Source organism: Python bivittatus, unplaced genomic scaffold (genome assembly GCF_059951505.1).
Source record: "Python bivittatus isolate LINGU-HERP-01145 unplaced genomic scaffold, Pbiv_v1 ctg000350_np1212, whole genome shotgun sequence".
In the NCBI taxonomy this organism is placed as follows: Eukaryota; Metazoa; Chordata; class Lepidosauria; order Squamata; family Pythonidae; genus Python; species Python bivittatus.
Window position 1 is genome coordinate 21,391,079 of NW_028277074.1, and position 25,755 is coordinate 21,416,833.

General features: G+C 39.8%; 1 protein-coding gene across 1 annotated transcript in view; it reads left to right on the forward strand.

Moving 5' to 3' along the window:
- The window catches only part of PCP4 (Purkinje cell protein 4), a 55,902-nt gene continuing 30,147 nt past the window's right edge, over window positions 1-25,755 (forward strand). The window contains exons 1-2 of the mRNA XM_007427979.4: window positions 1-146; window positions 19,398-19,449. Coding sequence (XP_007428041.1) covers window positions 138-146; window positions 19,398-19,449 — 61 coding nt within the window. The 5' untranslated portion in view covers window positions 1-137. The remainder of the gene's footprint in view (window positions 147-19,397; window positions 19,450-25,755) is intronic.

A 25,755-nucleotide genomic window follows, 5' to 3' on the forward strand; every position in this document is an offset into this window, starting at 1 on the left:
TTGGTTTACTGGAAGCATGATGCTCCTGGGCAACCCTTTTAAAGAGAAAAGCTCGAAACTGTGCAGAGAGCTTGTGCCAGGGCAGCTCTGCTTTGAGGAAGTGGGGATCGGGGACCTCTTATTTCCGACTCATCATCATGAGTGAGGTGAGTGAAGAAATGCTTTTAGTTCATGAGACAGGGAGAGATGGAGGGGCAGACCGCTGAAGAAACAAAGCACACATTTGCTAGGAGGCTAAAAGCAAAAGAAAAATCAGGTTTAGAATGATTTAGTTATGTTAGTATCAGAAGAGCTTATTGTTTAGAACTATTCCTAGACTAAGTGTGTCTGTGTGCATCCTGCTTTTCTGACAGTGGGATATGTGTAACTACTGAATTTAATGTGCACTGTTTTTAAATCAGTAAGTAATGAGATACGAATCCTATACCAATTTAACTATGAATATGCTCAATGAAATGCCATAGAACTTTCTGTGAGCAGAGATGGATTGGTGAAAAGCTTAATTAAAATGAGTACATCGCCTATGGTTACTCTTCGGAACTTTTGCCAACTCAGAAGCATCAATTCTGAAGTTTGTAAAAATCCATTGGAGGGTGGGAACATTTCTCATTTTTAGGAAATATTTTAATGAGGGCTGTCTAGGTATGTGTGATGCGCTGAGGATATAAAAGATCATATTTCAGTTCTTGTTCTGCATCTTTAAAAAGCCAGATCAGGCTTTGTGTTATACAAAAGTTAGATAGACATCAGAGTGATTTTGGAAAGATGACCTGGGGAAAAAAAATCATGTGGTTTGTCCTCACTTTTCCACTGACTACCTTATAGTGCTTTACACACATAAAAAAAGAATACAGTTATAGAGTTTCAGTGGCCATTGTGTTTTTAAAATATAGAATCTTAGTCAAATAGTTTTCTGGTAGCAAGGCAGCCATAAGTAGTCCTTGATTGAAAATGTCATGATAGAGTTATATTTCTCCCACCGCATCTCCCAAGTCTTCTGGTTGGACAGGCGTTTCCATTATAAAGGAAAGGTCATTTTAGGCAAGAGCCTAACTTTTTCCCACTACATACTATCATACTGACTTGCGCAGTGTACATGCAGAAGCAAATGCTATTATGGGATACTGTGATCTATTTTTTGAAGAATACCTACTATCTTGTATAAGAAAGGAGGCTAATATCAGTGGGTTGCAAGAAAGAAATATTGCTTTTTCAGTAGGCACAATGCCTTCCTCTTTATGGAACCATAGCAGCAGCAGCAGCAGCCCCAGCAGCAGGTCCACCCCAAGGGACAGAAGTGCCCTAGGACCAGGGGAATTCCTCTCCTGTGGTCTTAGCAGGCTTACTGAGAACATGGTTAACAGAGCCATGTGCTCAGATTGTTCACTTTTGAACATGACGCTTACAACTGAATAAATAAACTGGAAAAGGTCAATATTTTCATTTAATTACATTAAACTTTCTTTATATATAGCAAATGAACTGGCTAATTTGATCTGGCTCCAAGTCTTTTTTGTTTTAAACAAAAAATGTCTTTTTTAAAATGTTTAAATCATACTTAATTTCTCCTGTGTACAACTATAATCTGCCAATCAGATTTTCTGGTGCCACCAACTATTCATAAAATTGTCATTCACAGTACAGTTCTACAATATACATCTCAGATAAAATCTCTCTTCCCTTCAGTTCAGCATAAATTGGAATTTCTCACACACCAAAAATAGGAATAACTCTGTACCAAAAATAAGCTAAACTTAAATTGCTAAACTTAGGCTTCGTGAGCCATATGAGAGCCTGAGCTAAAGTGCATGAAACTCTGCTAGAGTCATTCAACATAATTTAAAGATTGAATCAGTATTTACAAACTTTTAGTGTATTGATACATTTACATTATCCTGTGGATATTTTGAAAGCCACTGTTGCTGTAATTCTGAAAAAGTAGTTGTAAGAAAAATGTACCAGAGTATAAAACCACATCCCTTGATAATTGTCTTTTATTCAAAGGGAAAAAGAAAACCAATGTGAAGGAGAAATAATGCTTTTTACAAAGAGACAAAGGCAGATCCATAGTGTAATAGAAATGCAATGATTGGAGCTTTCTGTATGTACAGATTTTGGATTGCGCTTTTGATAGAATAAAATATTAATTTAGTGAACTGCCCTTTATTTATTTTTTTCTGTCTCCAACTTCAAGGAGATAAAATCGGACATACTTTAATGGAAAGAGCAGTTCAAATATGGCTAGGAAAAAATAGATGTCCACATTACTAAGAGAGAATGGACCAAAGGATGTGATTTCATAGTAGGGTGATTATACTTCCAACTAAGTCTACACTCTTCAGAAATGCTCATCTTCACAGTTCATTTATTTCATAGCATTTAATGATTTCTCTAATTTAACTTCTTCACAATGGGGATACATTTTGTTAGTCTTCTATGGCTATAGAAAAAATGAACAGCATAACATGTTCATTAGTTTGATCTTATCTTTTTATTCTGTCCATGTCAGTTAATTTGGCATGTTTTCTTTTCTTTGTAGAAGGTTCTCTTGAAATTTGCTCTAATAGTTACTATGATTATAAACATCAGAAATTTAAAGAGACAGGACATATGCAGTTGGCTGGGTGTCCAACAAGTCAGAACTTGCTTTATTCTTTTTAATAATAACCATGTAAAGTTTATACACATACGTCCAGATGCACACACAGCATTTTTTAAAATCTTAAAATTTGAATCCCATTATGGTATTTTGTAAAGAACAAAACCCAAAGCCTTACATCTTTTTTTTAAAATTACACAATAAGAGCTGGGTTTTGCTATTTTCTGTAGCCCTATTATCTATACAGTTCAGTGAGCTTTCTCTGTTTGTACATCCATCTCTATCTTTCACTGCTTGCTTTTGAATCTTCAGTGTGGAATCCTAAAGAGAAGCCAACGGAGCATAGGGGTGGAGTTGAGGCAGTGGGCTCAGTTCCATTGCCTCTCTACGCTTTGACTTCATGCATGGCTTAACCCTCACAGCAGCCTCTTTGCACCATCAGAAGGATAAATGTGGTAGAAGCTAGGAAAAAAAATAAATGCATACTGAGTCTTTGTATTAAACACATAGAACAGGAAATAGCTAATGTGACAATACAGTTCTATTTTCATAACCATTGAGGGGTTCATTAATTTAAACCTCAAACGGCTTTTCAAAAAACAAAACAAAAAAAATATAACAGTATCTTACAGTATATTGACTCTATTTTAAAATCAAATTGAAAACAAATATACCTGTCCCCAACACAAAACAATACAGGAGCCCTGTAGAGTCAACAGGGCTCAATCTAAAGCTAAAAGAGGGCCAAGTAGTTCAACTGTATGATGCTCAAATTGTGATCGAGTGGGATGAAATTCCTGACTGCTTCACTTACGGAGTTGATCCTCATGTGCACACACAAGCTGCCCAGCTCTATACTGCATCAGTTGTATAGCTAGCTATAATTAGGACAAACTGGGTACTTATCAATTTGATGAGGAAAGAATTCTGCAGCTGACATAAGGTGGGTGGGGTGGGGAGGGGGAAGGAAAGCAGGGAAAGATCACTTGATAATTTGAGCTGACATCCCTCTATTAGATGGGTGGTAGCCTGTCAGTCGAGGAAAGGGGCAAAAGATATCTTAAAGCTGTCACTTTGCCTATGCTTCCACTTGGGACAGGTTAAGGATTAGTTACCCTTCCAAGTTTTGCTGACGGAACTATTGAAAAGGATAAGTAACCACATACATTTTTTCCAATTGTTCTGAGTGTAGTTGCATCAGCATAGTCAAGAAGTATCATTCCACTAATGGAGAAAGGAGGTTGTAGAGACACTTTTTATACCTTTGGGCAGCTCATTATTACTACTGATATGATAATTATAAATAGTTAGAAAGACTAATGCAGTTGGTAAGGGTGTCAAAGAGACAATGTCTACTTGGCTGTGGGGAAAATAATTCATCAGTGTTGATAATAGATCACCAGTTGTCATGAGGATCTTTAAAATCAACCCCCAAAGCAAATATGTGCAAAATGCAGTGTGTTTTTAAAAATTATCTTGAAAATCTCCATTAACTTTGGACTTCATTGCCTCACTGAGGTTTGTTTCCTCTACTTCTGCCAGTACTGAAATAGGATTCCTGTTATCCATGGATCTTTCTGAACCTTTTGGCAAATACCTAAGAAACTGCTACTGTGTATTGATGGGCAAAACCCAACCCCATTTAGGTTAAAATGGTCTGATGTTTTCTCCTTCTGCAGCTCTCAGAAAAATACTGGGCTTCTTCCAACACTTCTTCCAAAGCAGCTCCTCTGTAAACTTTTGCTAATTTATCATGATTTGAAAGTAGGGCAAGGAAAAAAAAAATCACTAACAGCATGTGAATGGCTGGCAGCTTATCTTAAATTCCTAATCCTTTGTAATAAAAGTTTCTGAACATGTTTAATTATGAGGATTAAAAGCATAACACTTCCCAGAGTTCATAGTGGCAATAGAGATTGTGAACACTGCTTAGAGCCTTTTGTTAAAGCTGAGAAACAAGCCTCATTCCTGTTGCTGGTTAGCCTCTGTGCAACTAAATGGCTGCCTCCACATCCTCTGATGAAGTTAATAATGTTTTATTGATGTGCACAAGCAGAGTTCATTTATCAACCTACCCTTGTTTATAAACGACAGTACCTAGGTCCACATAACATGCTAAGCCAAAGCCAAATACATCACGTTAAGGCTTAGTGCTAAGTGTGAACAAGTTGAGGAAAGTGAGGTAGGGGAACTATCAGGCGAAGAGCTGGTTTTGCACCATTATGAGGGCCTTTTTAGCGACATAAAAACTTTAATGGGCCATTGTTGGTCCCTTCATGCAACAGTCAGGTTGTGAATTCTTATTCCAATAAATGTATGTTCGGGTGATTTAAAAGATGCAAAACATCGTGGACAAAGCAATGTTTTTCATTAGCTCAAGTTGTCCGAACTCCTTATTAAGCTCCTTCCTATTCTTCCTTTAAAAAAAATCTCTCAGTCTCCACTTGCCTCACCTAAATCATTTTAATACATTTTATTACTTTTTAATTAATAACAAAAGAAAAAAGAAAAAGAAAACAAAAATAAAAGTGACAAAAATACAACAAAGAAAATTTTAAAAAAATTAGCATAATATATCATAAAATGTTACAAAAATGTATTGGAAATATATTTACATCTGAATAATATTTACATTGGATAAATATATAGAAATTTGTAGCCTCACCCAAATCTTAGTGAATACACCCTATTTTACAACATCACTGTTTAGGAATATGTTTTATTTCTGACAATTTTTTTTCCTGGAAACAAACCAAAGAATCCAATGTTGCTTTGCTTGCAGTTTGCAAGCAAGGGAATATTGACCTTTTAAAAAATCAGCTTTTACATTCATTTCCTGTAGCTATAGCTATTAAAGATGGAAGGGGAAAAAAAGCAAAAGAGATGAATGAAAATATCTCTGTGAATGATATTAGGACATACTTTCCAAAAATCTAGTATTGTTTATTCCATAGATTTTGTATAAGGCTAATAGACTCATAGAGATGGAAAGCCACAGTTGGTTCTTTATTTAAGGCATGGAATGTTCTGTCCATGAAATTTTTCTACTTCGATGAAGAGAAATTTCTTGGAACAGACTTGCAGGATAGGCAGAAATTCATTCATACGGGATTTTCTTCTCTTGCTTTGATATGGATGCTTGACAAATTTTATTTTAAAGACATTGGCCCATAGGACCAGAGGCTGAATCAGATCAGGTGCAACAAGGCCTATGCCACTAGTTGGGGTGAACAATCTCATCTACAGTCACTGGGTTCTGCTAGGTCCATACTCTAAGAAGCAACCCATGGCTGAGGTTCAGAGCTCTGAGCCTCTGCTGGTGTTCTTCCAGCTTGCCTTTTGGGATATGTGAGTTCTCCCTAACTGCTTCTCCCTGTGATTATGTAGACTGGATCCAGATAAATTAGCAAGCAAAGAGACCAACACCATCGGTAAGCAGGAAGTTAGTTTAGCCAGGGACCTTCCAAAACATGGATGTAGTCTCTCTTTTAGGACATAATTACACTGAGTGAGTAATTAAAACATCAATGGATTGTTTAGTATGCCCCGTTGGGTTTTTGTTAAGAGTATTACTCAACTACTGGCTTTGTAATATTGATAGAGGAATTTAAGTAAAACTAAAATTCAGAAGTGACACATAAAGTGGTAGCTATTAAGGTTGATCCAGCCCCCCTATGACCTTTGCATAGAGCAAAGTAGCTTTTTGCAGTCGGCTTAAGCTCTGACTACTCAAAACCAGCATAATTTAAGAGGAAGAAAAAGAAATGATGCTTTAGTCAGTTAAACACACAAACAAGCAAATATGCAGCAAGTCAGGACTTCCAGCCTCAGTTAAAGGGCTTGTTCACTTATTTATGTTTATGCTGTTGTAACAATCCATAGGCTACCTTTCAAAACAGAGAGTGAGTAACCATCCACCCACATGAATGTTTGATAGGGCCTTGCCCATTTGGCTTTGATAACCTGTCCAGTACATTCTTCAGTGTCTCCAGAAATGTTAAGCGCAGCCCCCTCTCCCCAAATGTGTTGCTTCTCTCTGCCTTAAACAGTGCTCTTGGGAAGAATTCTCATGTTCAACCCTGATTTGAACTTCAAGTCCCATGAATGCTGGCCTTCTCTTGCCTACATGGTTTACACAGCTCAGTCAATCTGTTTTCCATTCTACAAAATAGCCGCTAGCCAGAAAACAGAGGACAGCAAAGACAGTCATGGCAATCGTCATTATGCCAGCAGCTCTTTCCACTGCTAGTGAAGAAAGACTCTAAGAATATGGTACCTTCCTCAAGCTGGTGCTCTCCAGACACTTGAGAATTTACTCACCCTCATCCTTAGCCAGCAAGCTAATTTGCAATGCTGGCAAGGGACGATGGAAATTGTAATGTGACGCACTTGGAAGGCACAAGCTTTGGGAGCTGTTCTGCAGCAACTGCTTGCTCAAAACATCCAGAAAATTAGACAAATATATCGAGCAAGTTATGTGCATTTTAATTTATTTCCTATATGCTGTCTCTCCCCTCTCCTCCAGTTTTATTGATATTAAATGCTATTTGAGCAAGTTCTGACAAACTGAAGGGATGAATCTATATGTCTTGCTCCTATTTTTCTGGCTAATAAGAATGTTCTGAAAATACATACATAATAAATTGGCTAAGATCCAGGTAATAACATCATGAATACATGGAAGCTTATACACACAGATGGTGCTTAAAATAAAAGTGACCCCATTCGTGAAAGATGCTGTAATTGTATCATGCCTGAGGGCATTGGAGTTTGGTTGCCCTGCATCTCCAGCAGTCACCTAGGTAACAAGGGATGCATTTGTAATGTTTTATAGTTGGCAAAATTGCCATCCCTATTCCTCCTACAGTATAGTCTTCACAAACTATGAATTAAATGTAGTACTTCCTCTGCCATGTAAGTTATCCATCAGGTACTTTTGCACAAAATGTGCAATCTATCTCCCAGTATAATCAGAAGAGAAACAATTTTCAAAACAGTAAAAAATGGAAGAAGCAGGATGGTATTCAAAACCCCTTTCCCCAATTCTGGCTTAAACTGACCTCCATCCTTCCTTGAATTGGCACACAACAGTGCTGGCATAAAAGTTGCTTTCCATATCTCCATCCTGCCTGTATTGCACCTCTCCTGGAGCACCATCAAATGATGTTTTACTGATTTGGGAGTGAACTGCTCACTATAGGCAGGGAGATTGGGATTTTGTGCCTGCCATTCCCTTTCAGCCCATCACTATCCACCAATCAGGGCACTGCAGCAGAAACGGGGAGGGTCTGACTTCAGAACCTGGCTTCTCTAGACTGGTTTGTCTGCCTCTCCTTCACATCTCACTGGGTCATCCCCCAGGTTAAAATGATGTGAAATAAAGAATTATATGGAAGACATCAGGGCAGAAACAGCACTATGGAAGAGAGAGGCATGATTATATCGCTAACTAGCTTCTGCAAATCAAGATAATTGACATTGACAAGCTGCTGAAACAATAGGCAGTAGCGGACCTTTGACCACTGCAGTCTCCTTGCAACATTTATTTCTTTTCTACTGGCATGCAATCCATTTCAGTGAGCTAACTTTAGTTAGAACAATGTAGCAAGCCAAACAATAGTTTCTCATTCTGACCTGGAGTTCTATGAAGTTTTCAGTTTTTCCAAAATCCCACTAAACAATGGGAGCAAATGCTCTGTGCAATTACACCCTTTTTATATCCTTGCAGAAAAGCAGATTTACAGCTCACTGCAGTCTTCCTCCCACAATTTTCCTTACATAAGGATTTTCTGGTGCCATAAGGTCTGCAACCCCAACTCTGTCTCCGATCCCTTTAGCTATCTGCAGCACAAACGAAGGACTGTCAGTGGAAGTCAGAACTTGGGTGACATGCACTCACCATGCTGTAATACCTGGCAGTGACAGCAATCTCTCTGAATTGGCTGCAACTCTTGATATTTTTGAAACAACGAAGATGTTCATTTTGCTGCAGTGACAGGTAGCCAGGACTTTAGATTCCTCTTCGAGGCCCAGGGCATTTGGAATGGCAGAGTCCAAAGTTGGCTGAAAACAAGATGTTGAGTAAAGTTAGCAACCACCACGCAAAACTACAACACAAACAGTAGCCCCTATGTTCTCTTTAAGATAATCCGTATTCAATGATTAATTCTGGGAGCAGAAAAGTCTCTTTAATAAAGATGGGATCAATATGAGATGATTTGTTGGGGACAAGTTTTTGCCATTAATAATTGTATTGTTCTGGAAGACAGCTATTAACTAAATAACAGCTGGATTTGCTGCCTGGAAAACTTAATTATTTCTAATCACTCTTTCCTCTCTGTTTATAGCTCAAATCTCCCCCTTTAAAACAAAACCAAAGCTCTTCTTCCATTGAAGGCTTGTTTCCATTCCAGTGTCATATCTTCTTTCTTTCCTCTACAAACTTTTCAGCACACTCTGTGAGTCTGTCAGCTGGCTTCATTGCACAATCCCCACAGCAGCTTTTGAATTTTCCCTCATACTTAAGAATTTCTTTTTATCACGGCTTGCAGATATGATGGACTATACAGTAGCACAGGCTTGGAGTAGAGACAAGTAAGAGATGTGAAGGGTTTAGTTCAATGATTGTATTTTTACAGCTTTATATCCTTATTATTCACTGGCCCAAAAATGTTAGGTCTTGGGCACTATACAATTATTATTGAACAAGTATGCCCTGAATAACACTGCTTCTTATTGTTCTAATTTGAGGATTAGCCTCAAAATTAATTTTCCATACTTATCCTTTGTTGTCCAATGCTCCACTGAAATTCTTGCTGTGTTTTTTTTTTTAACCGAATGTATCTACTGTTGAAGTATACTCTTTTTCAAAACACTTTCCCAACAAAGCATGCCGGCTGGGGAATTCTGTGAGTTGAAGTCCACAATCTTAAAGGTGCTGAGGCTGAAAAACACTGTCCTAAAGCCTTGAGTGTGTCCAGAGCCCTTCCCAAATCTGCTACTGAATTATAATTTTTGGAATGACGGAAAGGGAATTTATTAAATAAATGAGGGATAATTCTACTAATTGCACTTAGTTAAATCTCTTAAAAGAGACCCTCTGCCAATACTACTCAACCTTTCTCTTTCAGGAGAAGGCAGGGGGTCTGAAAAATTCCACTGTCCTGCTGCCTTTAACAGTGAGAGATGTCTTACTTCTGGTATAAATTTGTCTTTTTAATGAAATGCACACCCCAGCATGGATATTCAGAAACATAGCATTTACAGCAGGTGCAAGCTCCATGCTACAGCACAAGATCTTCTCTGTTAAGTTTTGGGCCTGGTGCAGTTCTGATATAGGAAAGCAGAGCACCTAACTGGGCCTCTCCACCCTTTTCAAAACCTTTACTAGCAGCTTCTTGAAAAGCAGTTGCTGCTGCCAGAATTTTACAACTGGTGAAGTTTGTTGAAAGGGACTCCTTACAAGGATTTAGCCAAGCCTTCCAGGATGGCTGCAACTGCACTTCTGGCATCTGTATTGGAAAACTGTAATGAGCTCATTTGGCAAAGAACCCAGATTTTCTCTGCCCAGTTCCCTTTGATTCTCCCCTCACTCCTTCTGTGTTTATAATAATTGTGAAGGCTGCTGTATGGCTCAGTTTGTCTGTCCTTTCTTCCTTTGGTCTTCTGCTGTCTACCTCTTTGTCAGCTTTAGTTAGCCCACCTCCCTTGCCTACGTTCTCTTCTGTCCTTTACCTGCTGTATGTTTTTGGGAGGTGCTCTGAGGCCAAGCTCAGTTTGCATAGAGAGAGGATACTCCACCTTCTCCTAGCTCAGTGGTTCCCAACCTTTTCTATCCCCCACACCCCTAGGAAATGTTTGATTAATGTTCACAGCCCCTACAAAAGTAATATCAAATTTGAAGAGGAAGAAATCTAATTTCTAATGTGGGTGAACAAATTGAACTTAAAAAAATAAGCTTTTAACTCAGTGCATAAAATTGTCGCACCCTTTGAAATTCCATCTTGCACCCCCTGGAGGTGTGGGCACTCCAGGTTGGGAACCCCTGTCCTAGCTTCCTCAGCAAGCAAGAGAGGATAGAATACGCTGCCGTATTCAGTTGCATAAAACTGACCCCTTAATTGATCCCTTAAACCATGTTTTCTTGATATATTTCATATTTGTGCATATCATTCACATTTCACTGGTTTCCTATACAGTGTCTTCCAAAGGGGCCACACAATTACTTTTTGAAAGACTTTGGGGTTTGTTTGTTGGTTTGTTTTTAGACATCTCAACATTGCCAACTCTTGTAGAAGGGAATGGTCCAGCAGGCAGACACAGTGCCTTCATTAATAAATACTCTCATTTTTACATCAGTAAGCAGGGCACTTAAAGGCACACAAAGCAATCCAAGAGTAAAGGTTATTCCTTCTATCACAGAACATACCCACTTTGCACAGGAATCCAGATATATATCACAGAAGATATGATGAGTCTGGGGTCAGAACGTTTAATGAATACTTGGTGTATGAGAACCATCCCTGAATTCTTGGCAGAAGTTATAGATGAGAATTGTTATTTATATGGGGATGTGAACTTTCTGAACTTTGAACATCACACTTAAATGAAAATGTAGAAGTACACTCTACCATAATCAAACATTCATGTTTTGCTCATCTTTAGGACACACATATATGGAAGAAGCATATCAAACCTAACTGTTCTCAACATCTGCATGTTAAGCTTGGATTTTTCAGATGAAAAACATGTATATGTGAACAGCAGTTTGTATAAAGGGATTTTCTTCCTTTCTTTTTTTCATTCCCTGTATTCCCTGCCTTTGTAATCCAACAAGTACTCAAGGCAGTGAACAAAATTTTAAAAAGCAAGCATCTAAAAAGTTAAAAGCATAAGTTAAAATCAATACTCCAAGACAAAACCACTTAACAATTAAAAGCTTGGCAAAAGAGATGCATTGTTACAGATTTTGAAATGCTAAGAGAGTGGAGCCCAGATGCAACCTCCAAGGAAAAGTACTCCATGGGTTGGGAGCAATGCAGGAGAAGATTCTCTCCTGAGTGCTAGAAGATGGACTTGGACATCTGGGGCTTCTTCAAAAACAAAACAAAAACAAAACCTCTTCTATAGACTTAACAGCTGGGCAGGTTCACAGTGGAAGAGGTAGTCCTTTAGATCAGTGTTCCTCAACCTTGGCAGCTGGAAGACATGTGGACTTCAACTTCCAGAATTCCCCAGCCAGCTGAGTTGAAGTCCACATGTCTTCCAGCTGCCAAGGTTGAGAAACACTGATCTAAAGGACTACCTCTTCCACTGTGAACCTGCCCAGCTGTTAAGAGGCTGAGAAACACTGCTTTAGGTAGAGAGATCTCAAACTACAAAAGGTTACATCTGATCTTGTAGAATCCCTGCTACTCATAAGTAAAGCTACTCATAAGTAAAGATCCCTCTTCAGGCAACTGTCCAAAGGCAACTGTCCCTTACAGTATTTGAGGGAAGGCTAGTATTGCAGTGCTAAGGCAGTGTAAGCACCACCAGTGCAACGTTGTAGACAATGTAGCAGCTGTGTATGATACACCAACTGCATTCTATATATGGGTACCATGTGGGCAGGCCTCAACTTATCAGAAGCGTTTTGATATTGGTAGATAAATGGCAGGTTTGAAACACTTTTAAGGAGTTGCTCATTTCCCATTTAGCTTTATAAATATAATTATTTATTGTGTAATTTAAAATACTTCTTCTGGATCCAATTCTCCTTTTCCACTCTAATGAGAATAAAGACCATATCCTTTATTATAATAGGTGATAGAAATAACAGCAATCCATTCTGTGTGGGAGGACAGGAACAGCTAACCATGTCTTTTGCACTTACCCATTGATATGGTATTTACCAAAATGTACCTGAAATCAAAAGGGGGACGCGGTGGCGCAGCGGCTTAATGACGCTGAAAGTTGCTGGCCAGAAATGGTCGACGCTTCAGCGGTTCGAGTCCAGCCTTCGCGTTAAACAGGGTGAGCTCCTGTTTCCTCCCCAGTTCCTGTCAACCCAACAGTTCGAAAACTTACGTGAGTAGATAAATGGGGACTCTCACTCCGGTGGGAGGAAAAATGCTGGCGGCACCTTGCAAAAAAGGAGTTGGGAGCAGTTGCCAGTAAGCGCGAAAAACCACACGCGCCCGAAAAGGGCGCGAAGCAACGGAAACCCCGCCTCCTACGCTCGCCAGCTGGGCTCTGCCCTAGGAAGGAGGCTCTGGCAAACCACTTCCGAAAAACAGTTGCCTTGAAAACTGCAAGGACTCGTCCAAGCAGTCACTGAAGGGTCAGCAATGACTGAGCGCAGACAAAAACAAAAAAACAAAAAAACCTGAAATCAAAACCTTGATCTTGCAGGCAATAATAATACAGTTGTCCTATTTAAGCACATGAAATTACACATAGGCACCCATGTAGATAAATATTTAAATATCAAACCATATTCTTTCGAGGTGGGGGGGAGAAATCAGGGAATTACCTTTTTTTCAACTGTTTGGCAAATCAGTTAATCAGTTTCAAATAGTTAATTTCTACAGACGAAATATTTCTGATCCCAGGATACTTGAATCTGGATCTGCCCAAGTATAGGTTTACTTCAAAATTTGTTTTATTTACATATCTATTTAATTCTCATTATCCTGATAGGGACAGAAATTATTCACATTTAGAGTTCACCTAAGGGATATAGATTTGTCTTCTCGTTAGCAATATTGGTGGTGATATGTGTTACTCTACAGCTGCATGACAGCTTTTTCCTGCAAGCACTTGAGGCACTGGATTGGATCCATGACTTTCCTATAAGAAGACCTGGGATGACCCTCTCTTATAGTGGCCCCATGATTCTTGGCACGCCATTGATCTTATGCTAGTACAGAGACAAGAATAATGTTATGAAGCAGCAGTTGAGCTCCCATTGACCTCATCTTTCTTCTAAACCATGCATAACTTACACCTTGGTAACTTCTAATTTGGATTACTACAACACGTTCTACATGGGGCCGCCCTTGAAGACCACCTGGAAGTTACAACTGGTCCAGAATGCAGCGGCATACTCAGTTGAGCATCCCTAGGTTCACTCATGTTACACTCCTGTTGCATGAGCTGCACTGACTCCCAGTTCTCTTCTGGGTGCAATTTAAGGTGCTGGTTATTACCTTTAAAGCCCTACATGGCATGGATCCAGGTTATCTGCAGGACTGCCTCTCCCTGTCCATCCTGCCAGAACTGATAGGGTGGGCATGCTCCAGGTCCCTTCCTTTAAACATTGCCATCTTGTGGGTCCTTGGAAGCATAACTTCTCCACTGCAGCCCCTGCCCTATGGAACCCGCTGTCCCCGAGATCTGACAGGTCCCTACCCTTCTGTTCTTCCAGAGAGCACTTAAAACCTGGCTCTTCCCCCAGATGTTGGGATAGGGCAAGATCAGGGTGGGATGAGAATGTGGGTGCCTTACAGAAGTGTGGCTGTGGTGCCAGTTTTTTCTGTTTTTAGTTTTATTGCTGTTAGTTTTATACTGTTTTATATTGTTTTATTAGTTGTAAGCGGCCCAGAGTTGTTCACGTCTGTTTTTTGCAAGCCTGCATAAGGCTTACAAAAAATGTGTCTTACATGTTTGCCTTTCCCTATCTCTTTTAAAGGATACCATTTTTGGAAGTTGTCTTGCAAATATAAATCATGTGTTCTGATTTTCAGAGGTATCCAAAAATAGATTAACCGTAACTGAATTAAAATGAAAATAAATTAAGGGTGACATACTTGGATTACCCAGTACAGCCAGAGCAATCTAACTAAATTGTTTTAAAATCAATATCTAGGCTTGTGCAGGAAAAAAGGGATAGGCTGTATCAAATATTATAGAAATATACCAAAGAATACTGCCACCCTGGGTTACAAACCAGTCCCTGAAAAATTACTGTCTTCATCTAAAAATATACTGAAGGGTATGAACTCAGTTCTGAACTCCTCTACATACCATCTATCTGTTTTGTTTTCTTTCTCATTCCTTTTTTTCAATAATCTCCCTATCTTCCCAAGCCATTTGTGTGGAATATGTTACCATATTTATTGGCATATAACATGCACTTTTTTCTTTAAAATTTGGGGCTGAAATCCTAGCAGCATGTTATATGCCGATACTCAAGCGGCAGGGCTGGGAGAGTGGCGCCTTCATTTGAGCCAGGGCTGTAACCCGGGCAGCTCCGGAGGTGAGAGGTGGGCAAGTGAGTGAAAACCAGTGCTCGCAATCTCGTGCGAGCAAAAACCAAGCTCCCCAGCACTGGGGAGCACCAGTTTTTGTGCTTTTCACTCGCATGAGCGCTGGGGAGCGGTTTTTGCTTGTGTGAGATGGGGAGTGCAGGTTTTCGCTCCTGCGAGCCCTGGAGAGCATGGTTTTCACTCGCTCGCCCACCGCTCACCTCCTGCTCTGCAGAGCTCTGGTGCTCACACGAGCGATAGGTAGCACCAGTTTTCTTCCTTTAAAGAGATGTGTTTTCTTTCATATTACGTACTTGCCTTCTAAGTGGTATAAATAAGCAGAAAGTTCAGAGCTCCCTTTATTATGCTTCCAAGTCATTTATTTTAAATTTAAGTTTTTTTACTCAAACTTCCTTCTTAAAATTAAGGTGCATGTTATACGTCTGTGCGTGTTATAGGCCGATAAATACGGTAATTTTTGCAAGTTCTTACTAAAAATGAACAGATCCTCTCCCATTTGCACTGGCTAAATTCAGCTAAGATGACCTAGAGTGGACTTTATTGCACCTCCCTGCAATATAACAGATCAAGATAAGGAGCCTGTCAGAGGACCAGAGGTGGCAGCAACCCAAATTTAGGAGTGAATTCCCAGTAAATATTGGCTGAATACATAGAGATTCAAACCCAGGCTCTTAAGCACTAGACACTCAGGCCCCTCTGCATGGATCAATACGTTTGTCAGCTTCATGTTCTCATGTTCTTCGTTTTAGTGTAAATTTCAAGTTCTTTCTGCTTTATTTATGAAAAAAAATGCATATTCATCACCTCTGTTCTTCCTCCTCCTTCTTCATGAAAATGCTCATTCTTAAAGGTTTTCCATCAGCCAAGTTTCTCCCTTGAAATATGGGAAAAAGTAATACTGTCCCCTCCCACATGCCCCCTCCACCAAGTTCAGTCTCTGTATATTGATAATGATCTACTGCGACTGAGTGCAAGGTTAAGCTATGAAGTCTACCCTGTGGAGGGACAATGAGGATGGGATGATCTCATGGGAGCAGATATTCCCCTCCCTCTTTCAGAAAAGTCAGTGGGAAGAAAAATCCTCCTACCAGGACTACGCTGCACTATTGAAGGAGCAAGGCTCCGAGCAGCAGCCACCTGAGACACAGTGCAAGTTCTCCATGAAAAATAAAAAATAACATAAGCTTGGAACAGGGGTGGGCAATCTTGGTAACCCCCTGCCCTGAAGCCAACATTCTGCAGCTTCCCAGGTAGTTCCAGATTATGTTGATGGCATGATTTGGGGCATTTCATTCTCCAGAACGAAGACTCCAAAGGGATGTGGTGAACCTCTGCAAGATTCATATACCAATGTTGTCTTTTTAATCTCCCCAAACTCCTAAAACATAAAAAACCTGGTTGAAAAGTTTCTACCCCACCTATCCAACAACAACCTAGCTTTGTCATTTGAGGCCCCCTAAGGTCAAATAAAAAAAACAACAACAATAACGACAACAACATGCAGCCCCCAACCAATTTGTCCTGGCATTACAAAATGACAAATAGATGAGAGGATAGGAAAGATAGAAATAGATGAAAAGGCTTAATATAGATAGGTTAAGGTTTTTTAGTTTAGAAAAAGAGATTTCAACTTTTTTTTCACAGCTAGGAATGGGATTTTGACAGTCCTGGAAACATAAGGTTTATGCCACATAATTCTCAAGATAATGCATATCATTCTCTCTGGTTTATATTATACCTTTGGCTTGCATTATACTTTTCACTCTCCCTTTTTATAATGACAGATTTAAAATGAGTTTTGTTTTCTGTGCAGTTATCTCTATGATGTTTTGCAAAACCAGTAACTTAAAAATTTATATAGCCCCAAGCAGCCATAAACTGTGTTTCCTCCTAAGCTTCATAACAACAACATTGGTTATCTTTGTTAATGTATAATCATTGTGTTTCTATATTCATGTTAACTTTAGCTGAAATAGCTCGTCAGTAAGAGGTAATGAAACAAATTATGCTTCTGCCTTCTTCGCCATGACTAGTGGTGTTTGCTTTGTGCAACTTGGTGCCTTCTTGATGTGTTGGACTACAACTCCCATAAATCTTTTTGACCACAAAGAATAGGAATGATGGGACCAGGTGTCTAACACATAACAGAATTCATCTGCTTGGAGAAGACTGTAGTATCATTTTAATGTGCTTATATTATATAAACTTGTATTCTCAGTTTTCAGCCACTTTTTTTAAATAAAGTGAATTGTTATTAAAATATACAATGATGATAGAAGAAATGAGTGATCTATTTCTAATTTAGAAATGGACCAGATTGTTTTCTTGTAATTAGCTAATAGCTTGATTGTTGCAAAGCCAACCCTTGCCCAGAGGTATTGGCACACTCTAGGTGTCTTCCAAGGTGGGTGGACTTTGGGTTGGATGTCACCAGTTTTTAATCATAATTGCAACTTAGTCAGCAAACCAGGAGCCTATAGTGGAGTATAAATTGCTTAAATAAAATAATAACATGGAGAAAGATGGGTGGTTTATGTTACCTTTCCCCTCATAAAGGACACTATGCATATGTGACACGGCTTGGTATGTCCCTCTGCAGACCATAATGAGATCATATGAACTTTTCTTTTCTTAAACCAGACATTTACCAGGTGGGCATAATGGAAAGCAGCTGCTGTGAGTCCTTTTAAAACACCTCCTTATGTCCTTAGTAGAGTGACTCTAATAGAAGGAACCTTAACTCTACCCAAGGCCAGGAAGATACTGATTTGCATTTCAAAAATCTCTTCCCTACATTCTCCTAGCCATTAATCATAATCAGACATTCAATGTGCAGGCGTCTCAAAGGCAATTTATGGTAACTCATAGTAATTGACTAAACAGACTCAGATAAAACAATAAAGAGTCTTGTGGCACTTTAAAAACTAACATATTTATTATAACATTAGTTTCCATGGTCTAGGACCTAGAGGCAAGTGGACTCTGAACTGGAGGTTTTGCCAAGGCAAGACAGGGAGAAACATTTGCCAAAATTTAAACATTCATTTTTAACTACATGTTTGCACTGCTAGCCTCCAAGACATTCAGGCAGCACCAGTTGCTTTCTCCTCTCTTCACTGAATCTTCACGCCATCTCTTATGGGCAACCTAAGGTCACTGAATGAGCTTAATAGGTGGGGGAATCTGAGTCTTCCCAATCTTAGTTCAACACTCTAATTACTTTATAATTTTGATTCTCTGCAAACCTGTTGCAACAGCAGTGTCATTTTTGAGAGCCTAAGATGCAGCTGGCCTCTGAGCTGAAAGAAAAATGGCTGCATTAATAACTGCTGATTATCTTCAGCAGTAGATAATGCCAGCTTTGTTTGTTGTACAAATATTGTTCATTCAGGCTAGCTCCCTTCAGTTTTGACTGAGAAGTTCCTACACCTCTGCTTCAATGCCATTCTCTTGTTTTGTTTTTCCCTTTCAACAGCTGACATATGAAATAATTCTTCATAGGAATAATGAGCAGATCAACATATTTGCTCCTATGCACTGTCAAAACATCAAGAATTTGAGGAGGGGGGTTAGGCATGTCAGAAAAGCTATTGAATCCAACTCTGCAGGTCCAGTTCAGAAAGCTACTGAATAGCAAGGAATGATTTGAACAGTGAGCCACATCTGATCAAAATAGTTTCTCCTTCAGTCAGTTCTTTTCATGATCCAAATTGGAACAAGAAAGATATTGTGTGTATACCTCAGTGAAAATATTGATGTGGTGGTGTGGCTGCAATGGAAAGGGAGAAACTCGTATTGGTGTCTGGAAATTATCAGGAAATGTATCAAAATTAATTTTGCCAGATGAATATGACAGAGTACAGCACAAGTGGATAGAAAATAGTTTTCCATCTTATAAAGTTAGAATGTGAGACCATCCAAGAAAGCTAAATGCATGAGTTTCAGACAGATAAGTGAAAATAGTGTTTCACACCATGCACAGTCAAGCTTTGGAATTCATTGGCAGAAGACGTAGTGATGACAATCAACTTAGATGTCTTTCAAGAGGATTAAACAAATTTTAGAGATAAATATGTCACAATGCCTTGTATTATTTCAAAGTAACAGGCTCAGAGTAACAATTGCTGGAAAACATTAGAATCTGATTGGTGACCATAGGAACAGAAAGCTGCATTAGGCAGGCCTTTGGTCTTCTTATATTCTGATATTAAGTTCAGAAAAAATAGAAATATTTAGAAACAAAACAAAATACACAGATTGAAGAATTCACAATGCATTGATTTCATTTCATACTTGCACCAAATCAAGGAAAAAATACATGGAAATACAGAAACAAGACTATAGAACAGTGCACTGGACTCTCTTTGAAAATAAGACCAAAGAGTTCAAAACTCAGAAATCTTGATAGAAAGACAGAGAAGAATTTTCAGACCACAACTGAACTGATACTGCATGTGAATAGAAATGGGTACTAGGCTCATAACAATGTATTTTTCTAATGTAACTGAAAAATTACTGATGAGTACTCCTTTCTTCCTTCTCTTTCTCAGAGACAAAGTGCTGGAGCAACAAATGGAAAAGGCAAGGCCCCTGATGAAAATGGTAAGAATGGTTGGATTATATTTCACTGCACTGGCTCCTGCAGAAGAACCTAAACACAGAACTAATTGCCATCAGACACTAGTGAAGCCAACTTCCTAGTAAGCCTGCTTAGAACAGCAGGCTTGGTCAAAACTCCCCTCACAAATTAAAAAACAGCCAACTGTTCTGAGTCACCCTTACTTCAAAGACTTCTTCAAATCTTGATAGTCTTTTTATCATTTGTATTTTAATATATAAATGATTCACAGAAGATGAAGTTTTTGCTTGTACAATCCAAAGATGTGACTTATGGTTTTTACAATTTGATTTTACCTTCTTAGCATTCAATCTTCATTTTTTTCACCTTCCTTGCCACATATTGGAAATCCATTACATGCTTGCTCTAGAGACCCCGAAGGCCTTTGGCCTGGCCTATTCCCTGAATTATGAAGCAGTTATGATGGGGCAAAAGTGCACATAAATAACTCTTCCTCTGTGCTATCCTGAAAGCCACGTTCTGCAAGTCAGGCATTGAGTGTGTGATTCTGAGGACAGTCCATACCTCCATAGAGGTGGCTCTCCTGTTCCACTGCTTCTCTAATCATGCTAAGCAGCAGGTTGCTGTCCAAAACAGTTGCGGTTTTGTAGAGATGGCCAGCTGGAAAACATTATGGCTTTGGCTGTTCTTCTTTGGGAACCTTCTTTATTCCCATGAAGAAAAATGCCAAGGATTTTGTAGTCAAACCATGTTTTCTTTTTCTACCAGAAGGTTTGGGGGGACTTCCCCATATGCTGCAAGCATGCCTTATGCTTGGGCAACCTGAACTGAATGAGGAAGTAGCAGTTCTTCTGATCTGTCTATGATGGACTGGAAATATTCCTATTCATACTATTGGCACAGGCTGGAGTGAGTGGGGTGATTCTAGAAAAATGAAGCTCACAGGCACAGTTGCTGCTTTGGCAGAAAAGGTCATAGTATTTAGGTAAGAGCTGAACTAGTAGAATTTCTCTTCCCACCATAGAGTGGCTGACTTCAAGTAGCTGTTTGTGTATGACAAGGGGTTATGGAAAAGTTGCATGTGTATGTGTGAGAGAGGGACAGAAACTTATAGATCTGTAAATCTGTTCTGATGGAAGAGGGAATATTGTCCTGAACTACTGCCATCCTAAGGCCCATTCACACCACCACCACCACCAGCAGTCAGACTTACCATTGGCATGGCCATGCATTCCCAGATCCACCACTGATAAGAAAGCAAACCAGTTGCCACTCCAACTTTTCTGTCACCCATTTTTCTTCAATAATAATTTATCATTCTGTGATCACCAATAATGCTTCACCTGCAGTAGACTTTTCCTTGGGAATGAGTGGGGAGATGTTTTTCTTTCTGTTTTGTTTTTTTCTGTGCAGGTTTTATACATATTTTGAGGTTTTCCTAAATCTTCTGAAAGTGCCTCTGATATATTAATGGTGCTATTCTGGTTATATATGCAAGCACATTCATTTGAGCACTGGAAAAAAAATGGAATCATGGTACCAGATGCTGTGCATAATATTCTCAGTGTATCCATAGTTCTTTCAGGTGCTTTTAGGATAACACTGTAGAGCTTTGCTCTCCTAAGTTGAATAACATGGTGCTTTAAAAGCATAATAATAATGAGAAGACTCTTAAACTGCAGTAAATCCTGCCCCTGTCAGATACCCATGTCAAGTTGTCTCTCGCTTCCCATCTGCCACATGCAGCAGCATTTTGCTTGCTGACTCAGGAGAAAAATAAATAGACTGGAGCTGATTTGGTCTGTCAGGTGAATCAATGAGCAAGTAAGCTAGCTCAGGTTGGCATAGCAGTTGCCATTTCAGAGAACATGATTTTTTTGTTATCGCTGTTCTTGGTGGAAAATAGACCAGGCTTGTGGACTGAGTGGGTTCACCTTGGTAGCAGAAGATGAAAGGGGAGAGGGGAAGCAAAAGGGTGTCCAAATAACAATTGCTTGTCCTTTCTTCTTAAATCTCTGCCTGATATTCAGCTGTGCTATACTAACCAGAAGAAATGCATTTGCTGCTTCCAAGATGCACTGCAGAAGAGCAGGGGGAACAGTGGAGAGTTCTTCAGTTTGAACAACATGCTCAAAATAACATCTCAAGTCTGATACTTCTGTAACTGAGATCTGCAGTGGATAAAGAGCCACCCAAAACTTCTCTTTCTCTGTCAGAGCTGTGCAGAAAGATGTACAGTTTTTCAAGAAAACAGCTCCTCCCCACCCAGCCCAGTAGTTAATAGATGCACTGAAATCTGTGGCAATAGTGTCCACTCCTGTCCATGATTCCAGCCACCCAGTTCTCTTACTGTGCAATAGTCAGAGAGTATTCTGACTATTTAACTGTTTTGAGAATTCCCAGCTGTTTGTTTTTTTAACATAAGATTCTTTTTTATTTCTGCAAAGTTGGATCATGGTGGTGATGATGGTGATTCAGCTTAATGACCCCAAACTTTGGATGACCTTCAGAGAGGCTACATAAACATGTTAAAAGGAAATGGGATAAAATGAGAGCAAAAAAATGGTCATCCCCACATGCCACTGTTTAGGAATGTTCAACCAAACAGGACCAGAACCCCTGCAAAATGGTAGCCCCATGTCTCATGCCAGTCAACTATCCCACAGGAATATTCTGGTTGATGATTCTGAATGACACTGAGAGGACCAGCAGACTAAGTATGGATGAATTCTCCCTCCCTATCCTCTTCTCCTGGATTCACCCCTCCAAGTAACTTGTCCACCTTCTTAGGTAAAACAGGAAACAATTTTTGTTGTTTAGTCGTTAAGTCGTGTCTGACTCTTCGTGACCCCATGAACCATATCGCACCAGGCCTTCCTGTCCTTCACTGCCTCCCTGAGTTTGCTCAGTTTCATGCTCATTGCTTCAGTGATGCTATCTAACCATCTCATCCTCTGCCATCCCCTTCTCCTTTTGCCTTCAATCTTTCCCAGCATCAGAGTCTTTTCCAAAGAGTCCTCTCTTCGCATTAAGTGACCAAAGTATCTGAGCTTGAGCTTCATTATCAATCCTTCCAATGTGCAGTCAGGGTTGATTTCCTTTAAGACTGACTGGTTTGACCTCCTAGCAGTCCAGGGGACTCTTAAAAGTCTTCTCCAGCACCACAATTCAAAGGCATCAATTCTTCGGTACTCAGCCTTCTTTATGGTCCAGTTCTCACAGCCATACATTACTACTGGAAAAACCATAGCTTTGATTATGTGGATCTTTGTCGGCAAGGTGATGTCTCTGCTTTTTAATATGCTATCTAGGTTTGCCATATCTTTCCTCCCAAGGAGCAAGCATCTTTTCATTTCATGGCTGCAGTCTCCGTCTGCAGTGATCTTGGAGCCCAAATAGATGAAGTCTGTTACTGCTTCCATTTCTATCCCTTCTATTTGCCAGGAATTGATGGGTCCAGATGCCATGATCTTAGTTTTTTTAATGTTGAGTTTCAAGCCAGCTTTTGCACTCTCCTCTTTCACCCTCATCAAGAGGCTCTTTAGTTCTTCTTCACTTTCTGCCATTATGGTGGTATCATCTGCATATCTGAGGTTGTTGATGTTTCTCCCTGCAATCTTAATTCCAGCTTGTGATTCTTCCAGCCTGGCATTTCTCATGATGTACTCTGCATATAAGTTAAATAACCGGGGTGACAGTATATAGCCTTGTCATACTCCTTTCCCTATTTTGAACCAATGGGTTGTTCTGTGACCGGTTCCAGCTGTTGCTTCTTGGCCCACGTACAGATTTCTTAGGAGACAGGTAAGGTGGTCTGGTACCCCCATCTCTTTAAGAATTTGCCACAGTTTGTTGTGACCCACACAATCAAAGGCTTTTGCATAGTCAATGAAGCAGAAGTAGATGTTTTTCTGGAACTCTCGTGCTTTCTCTATGATCCAGCGAATGTTGGCAATTTGATCTCTAGTTCCTCTGCCTCTTCGAAACCCAGCTTGTACATCCGGTAGTTCTCGGTTCACATACCGCTGAAACCTAGCTTGTAGGATTTTGAGCATAACTTTGCTAGCATGTGAAATGAGCACAATTGTGTAGTAGTTTGAGCATTCTTTGGCATTGCCCTTCTTTGGAATTGGAACGTAAACTGACCTTTTCCAATCCCGTGGCCACTGTTGTGTTTTCCAAACTTGCTGGCATATTGAGTGCAGCACTTTAACAGCATCATCTTTTAGTATTTTAAATAGCTCAACTGGAATACTGTCATCTCCGCTAGCTTAGTTGTTACTAATGGTTCCTAAGGCCCACTTGACTTCACTCTCTAGGATGTCCAGCTCAAGGTCAGTGATCACACCAGCATGGACATCAGGGACATTCTTGTATAGTTCTTCTGTGTATTCTTGCCACCTCTTCTTAATCTCTTCTGCTTCTGTTAGGTCCCTGCCTTTTTTGTCCTTTATCATGCCCATCTTTGCACTAAACATTCCTTTGATATCTCCAATTTTCTTGAAGAGATCTCTAGTCTTCCCCATTCTATTGTTTTCCTCGATTTCTTTGCATTGTTCATTTAAGAAGGCCTTCTTATCTCTCCTTGCTATTCTCTGGAAATCTCCATTCAATTGCTTATATCTTTCCCTTTCACCCTTGCTTTTCACATTCCTTCTTTCCACAGCTATTTGTAAAGCCTCATCAGACAGCCATTTTGCTTTCTTGCATTTCTTTTTCTTTGGGATGGTTTTAGTTGCTGCCTCCTGTACAATGTTACGGACCTCCCTCCATAGTTCTTCAGGCACTCTGTCTACCAAATCTAATCCCCTAAATCTATTCATCACCTTCACTGTGTACTCACAAGGAATATGATCTAAGTCATACCTGAGTGGTCTAGTGGTTTTCCCTATGTTCTTCAATTTAAGCCTAAATTTTGCAGTAAGAAGCTCATGATCTGAGCCACAGTCAGCTCCTGGTCTTGTTTTTGCTCTCTGTATAGAGCTTCTCCATTTTTGGTTGCAAAGTATATAATCAATCTGGTTTCGGTATTGACCATCTGGTGATGTCCATGTGTAGAGTCGTCTCTTGTGTTGTTGGAAAAAAGTGTTTGCTATGACCAGCTTGTTCTCTTGACAGAACTCTCTTAGCCTTTGCCCTGCTTCATTTTGTACTCCAAGGCCAAACTTGCCTGTTATTCGGATTATTCCTTGACTTCCTACTTTAGCATTCCAATCTCCTATGATGAAAAGGACATCTTTTTTTGGTGCTAGTTCTAGAAGGAGTTGTAGGTCTCCCTATCCTCTTCTCCTGGATTCACCCTCCAAGTAACTTGTCCACCTTCTTAGGTAAAACAGGAAACAATGCCTTCCATTAAAACTGTACAGGTTGTCACCTCAGTCATTAGATTAGAGTCTACTCTCCATGTAGAAGGTAGCAGGTAGATATCCTGCCATTCTTCCCCCACCAGTTAGCTGACTAGCCTAAATTTTTGTTTCCTGTTATTGGGAATTGATGAGGTGGGGGGGGGGGAGTAGTGTGAAGGAGTGTGTGTCACAAAGCTGGAGAAGTGGGAAATACTCCACACATAAAGGAGCATGGTCCCCATACCAGATATAGCCAATCTCATGGACTTTGGGGCTGAAAGGGTTTTCCACCCCAGTGCATTTTATAATGGTGTTGGGGTGTTTCCTCCAGAGTTTTGTGTGAGAGGCCTAAAGGCTGCTTCTTATCCAGTGCAGGAGGTTGATACTGAAGTATTCCAGGGTCTCTTCATGGCTTCAGCTACTCAGCAAAGCAGCTATAATTAATCTTGAGCTTACGAGCATTTGTTGTTTTTTTAAACAGGATCGTTTTGCATTTTGAGACTGAGTCATTAAAAGATGCACAGAGGTGGTTTTACTTGCCTAATAAGGCTGGCTGACTTGCTCTTTTATGCTGTTTATATAACAAAATAATGAAACATGATGTTCTTAATAAAATTAAATTATGCATTCAGTGCAAATGAAAAGAGAAAGAGAAAGGCACATTTTGGCAAGACCCAACAGCTGCTTTGATTGGGCAACTGTACCTGTTGGAGGGTCTTTGACCTTCTAAGACAGATAGCTAGAGTATTCCAGTCTTTAGCAACTTTGGCAGATAGGTCTGGCCATGTGCCTGGTGTCCTTTTTTCACAGAAAATAACAGCAACCCAAAGAGGAGATTCTCCCCAACTCCTGTTCCTCATGCTTGCACGTCCATTTTTTTTTATTCCTCCATGATGTCACAAGCACATTTTCCATAGCTCAGCACTTCCTGCCAGTCACCTCCCTTCATACCAGCCTCCATACCTCTTACAAAACTTAAAAAGT